At 49.0% G+C, this 4,897-nt stretch overlaps 1 protein-coding gene across 1 annotated transcript; it reads left to right on the plus strand.

Annotated features, from left to right (window-relative positions):
• Window positions 1-284: 284 nt before the first annotated feature.
• Window positions 285-1,217, plus strand: LOC126636588 (olfactory receptor 14J1-like). The gene has a single exon (XM_050308944.1). The coding sequence runs from the start codon at window positions 285-287 to the stop codon at window positions 1,215-1,217; it is 933 nt and encodes a 310-aa protein (XP_050164901.1).
• Window positions 1,218-4,897: the final 3,680 nt, after the last annotated feature.

The following is a 4,897-nucleotide window of genomic DNA, read 5'->3' on the forward strand; positions in this document are numbered from 1 at the left end:
TCCAGCATCTACAATCACTCCTAATTATGGCAGCAGAGCAAAAAGTTCCCTCTGCCAGCAGAGCAAGAAGGAGTCCTGGGAGCCCATCCCAGAGTTCCTGCTTCCAATGGTGCCCTCAGGCAGCAACAGCTCAGGGGAGGGAGCTGCAGGGAGGTCTGAGTGCGGAGAGAGAGCCTGAGAGTGGGGTGGCTGTGAGACATGTCCTGTTTGGCTGCAGCTGCCTGGTCTAACTCAGCATTGACTTCTCCTCCTCAACAGATCCAAACACTCTGAGCAAGCAGCAAATGCCCAACAGCAGCTCCATGGCCCAGTTCCTGCTCCTGGCATTTTCAGACAGGCAGGAGCTGCAGCTGCTACACTTCTGGCTCTTCCTGGGCATCTCCCTGGCTGCCCTCCTGGGCAACGGCCTCATCCTCAGCGCCGTAGCCTGCGACCAGCACCTGCACACCCCCAGGGACTTCTTCCTGCTGCACCTCTCCCTCATAGACCTGGGCTGCATCTGCACCACTGTGCCCAAAGCCATGCACAACTCCCTCTGGGGCACCACAACCATCTCCTACATAGGATGTGCTGCACAGGCCTTTTTCTTTCTGTTCTTCATTGTAGCAGAGTTTTCCATCCTCACCATCATGTGCTACGACTGCTACATTGCCATCTGCAAACCCCTGCACTACGGGACCCTCCTGGGCAGCAGAGCTTGTGCCCACATGGCAGCAGCTGCCTGGGCCTCTGGGTTTCTCAATGCTCTGCTGCACACAGCCAATACATTTTCCCTGCCCCTGTGCCAGGGCAATGCCCTGGGCCAGTTCTTTTGTGAAATCCCACACATCCTCAAGCTCTCCTGCTCACACTCCTACCTCAGGGAACTTGGGCTCATTGTGTTTAGTGCCAGTTTGTCATTTGGCTGTTTCATTTTCATAGTTTTCTCCTATGTGCAGATCTTCAGGGCTGTGCTGAGGATTCCCTCTAAACAGGGATGGCACAAAGCCTTTTCCACGTGCCTCCCTCACCTGGCCGTGGTCTCCCTGTTTATCAGCACTGCAACATTTGCCTACCTGAAGCCTCCCTCCATCTCCTCCCCATCCCTGGATCTGGCCCTGTCAGTTCTGTACTCGGTGGTGCCTCCAACCCTGAACCCCCTCATCTACAGCCTGAGGAACCAGGAACTCAAGGATGCCCTGAGGAAAGTGATACTGGGTGTTTTTCAGAAGCAATAAACTCTCCTTGTTCTGCATGTTATGTACCTCATTAAAGCACAATCCTGTTATGTACTTCATTAAAGGTACACCATATCTTTTTTTTTTTTTTTTTTCTATGGGTGTTAGTTTGGTCACAGTTTGTTTGCACCAAAAATCTTTACATATACACACATATATATGTAAATATATATGTATATATATAAACACCATTTTCAATTCATTGTTTGCCTTTCTAGCCTGGCCCAGAAACTGTACAAATTGTCAATTTTACTCCCAGTGTCTAAACAAAATAAAGAACTCTGCATTGACTGGTTTCCCTGACATCTTTCCTCTCTGACTGCTCTGGAGCTACAAGGTCGGTGCCTCTGTGCAGAGCTGTGTAACAAAAGAGTCCCAGCAGAGCAGTCCTGCCAGGGAGCAGCAGCCCTTCTCCTCCGTGGCCTCCTCCTCCTGCCCTTGCCCACTGTCCTGCAGAGCCCTGTGTTGTTTGAGGCCTCAGTGCTCGGGCAGTGGGTGCCAGTCCTGCTGCAGGACTGGGCAGGGACTGCAGGCAGGGACAGCCACGGGCACTGCTGGCACAGAGCTGACCTCTGCAGCAGCACTGCCATCCTGCAGGGGCATCTCCTCAGGGCAGGGCCTGAGAGCTTCCATCTCCTTTGCAGTTTGCTCTGCAGGCTGTGCCCAACACAAGGCCCTGCAGAGGAAAACAGCATGAGCAGCACAAGTGTGGAGGGCTCAGGGTGGGGGCACCCAGCAGTGCCCTTGCACAGCCAGCGCCCTTCCCAGCACTGGCCTCTCAGCCCAGGGCAGGGAGGTTGTTCTTCCCTCCAAGGAGGGACAGAAATGACCAGCTCAGCAGTCCATGTTTGCCCTGCATGGACAAGACGTGCCCGTGTGTCACGGCTTGGGGGTGGGGGTGGAAGGCTTAGACAAAGTTTCTGGGAGAAGCCTCTTGTTGAGGTGTGAGGGGCAAAAAGGACCCCCTTGCTTTCCAAATTCCTGCTCAGAGAGGAGACTCTCCCAAAGCCTTTCAAAAGCCAGAGCCATCCCAGAGGTTCCTGGGGCCTTGGCAAAGGCAGACATGGAACCAGTCTGCAAACAGGGCAGCAAGGAGGCTTGGCAGAGTTCCAGACTGCTCAGGCTCAGCAGGAAAGGGGACATGGCAAGTCCTCCTGCAGCCATTGCCAGGCATGGGAAAGACAAGGCAGGGATTGCAGAACCCCTGTGGGAGGGAAAGGAAGGGGATGTTGTGTGCCCAGACTTTGTCAAGTCCTTTACATGGTCTCTTGTAGTCTCCTTAGAGCCAGACTGGTGGGAGCTGGACTGAAGAGTGTCCAATAAAATCCATGGTACAAAGTCCTCTTGGCAGCAACTTCCTGATGAAATCCCTCAGTGAGCAGCCCTTGAACACCACTAGAGAATATCTTTATTATCTCTTTGTACAACAAGACATAAAGGTGCTTTCAAGTCCTTTGTGAATGATGCCAAATTTCAGGGAACCCAGTGTCAGAGGTTCCCCAGTGTCACAATGGCCCCTTAGATCCAGGAGCTTCCATTATGTCCAGGGTTCCTGCAGTTTCTCTGAGGACCTGCAGTTTCAAAATGCCTGCTTGGATCCATCACGTTCCAAAATGTTTCAGGGTTCCTCTCTGTTCTCAAGGCCCCAGGTGTGTAATGGCCCTTTCATTCCACAAGATTTCACAGTGTCCCTGTGTTCCTTGGTTTCCATGAGGCCCTGCAGTGTCACAATGGCCCCTTGATTCCATGAGGTTTTCCAGTGTAACAATGGTCTCCTGATTTCATGGGTTTTAGCAGTGTCACAATGACCCCACTAGTTCATAAGGTTGCCCACTGTCCCTCAGTTCCTTTGGCTCCCTTAGGCCCTGTGATGTCACAATGGGCCCTTGATTTTATGAGGTTGCAGAGTGTCATCACAAAGCTGACCCCACCCAGATGGAAGTTTTGGGGAGGTTGGGGGTAACTGGGACAGGGGAGCACAGCCTGCAGCAGAGATGGCCAAGGGCTCTGGCAGGGCTGCAAGGCCCAAAGGCACCCAGGCCTTTGTGCCCTTGGCTCTGGCAGCTGCCTCTGCCCCTCAGGCCACCACAAGCAACTTTCCTTTGTCTGCCTGCACTCCTGGCCTGCAAGGATCTGCTCGAAGGAGTCCCTGGGGAGGCTTTGTCAGTGCCTGCCCTCAGTGGGGCCCAGCAATGCTTCAAGGGACTGGCAGTTTGGCTTCTGACTTCTTGAGCAGTTTCTTCGATCTTCTCTCAGTAGTTGAGAACAATGGACTTGTCTGTAAACACGCTGTGGGGTTCCTTAAAATACAGAAAAACAAATTATTTTCCTTCCTTTAATTGTCTTCATGACTTTCAACAATTAATTGGAGTTGTTTTGCAGTTTTGCTAAGGAGGAAAATTTTAAAGTGGACCTCTTAAAAATATATTTTTTTGATTGTTGCCTAAATGGCTGTGGGGAAAAAAAAGACTCCAAGCCAAATTAGGTAGGAGATAAGATAAGGATACAAAAGTTTTAATGAGCCCCCAGGCTTTCTGGAATACCCCAGCGTGCTCCCGAAATACAGATGTCCACAGTTTTTATAATGATTTTCACCCAATCCAGTCCAGCCACCACCCAGGTTCTGCCCCCGCCACGCCTCTTGAGAATTTGGTCTGGGGGCGTTTTGGGACCCCCTCTTCTTCATCTTCATCTTCCTCAGAGCACGTAATGTCCTTGGAGGCCTTCCAGAATTCTAGGCCTGAAGGTTGTTGGGTCTATGGCTATATCTTGTTCCGTAGGGTTAGGGTGTTCTTCTACAATTCTACCTTGAAAAAGAGACTAAACAGGCTATGGAATTTAGGGAATTGATATGGGAATGGGTAACAGGGGTTTGAGCTGGTGTGTTAAGGGTAAAGGGATAATATGCTGCTACTCTAAAATCTACATTTACTACATAACTACTTCTAAGGTCTACAAAAATAAAAAAATTAAAACATTAAAACTCCAAGGTATCAGTCCTCCCTTTAGAGACTGGACAAAACTCAAAAATTTTGTCCAATCTCTACTATTTACTTCTAATCACTTTCCAAAAAGATGACCAACATCTACAACATTGATTCATGCAATAAGTTATTACACAAACACTAACTATGTACATTACCAATAGAAACAGTTGTTTAATCCAGGTCCAGTTCGGTAACCATGAAGTAAGTTTGTGGAGAGTGTCTCCCAAACCCAGTGAGACATTGTCCAGAGATACCTGATGTAGAATTTTAGTTTGATTCAGAATTGCAGCCAAATTCATAGTGCAAATTCAGCACTTACTTTCACAAAGAATATCAGGTGCATTTTACTAAAGTCAAATGTAAATTAGGCTCCAAACCTAATTCATAGTTACTGACTGTACAGATAACATGCACAGCAGAAACAGTTTATGCCACATCTTCTTCTTCTGAGTCGGGTTCCGATTTGCTGATAGTTCCAGGAATTGAAGCTTTCTTCACTCTGGAGTAATGAAACTAGGGTCCTTTGTCAGTAGGGTATTTGTTAGTCCACATTAAATGGATCACAGCATTCTCAACCTCTGCAGGGATCTCTCCGTGGTTCTCCTGTATGAAAAAGGTAGCTACCTCGATATATTTAGTGTTCGGGATGATAACTTTTATTCTCCCCCCTTTACAGAATTTAATTAAGAACAA

This window comes from Myiozetetes cayanensis, unplaced genomic scaffold, assembly GCF_022539395.1.
Source record: "Myiozetetes cayanensis isolate MyiCay16 unplaced genomic scaffold, myiCay2020 scf1351, whole genome shotgun sequence".
NCBI classification, from domain to species: Eukaryota; Metazoa; Chordata; class Aves; order Passeriformes; family Tyrannidae; genus Myiozetetes; species Myiozetetes cayanensis.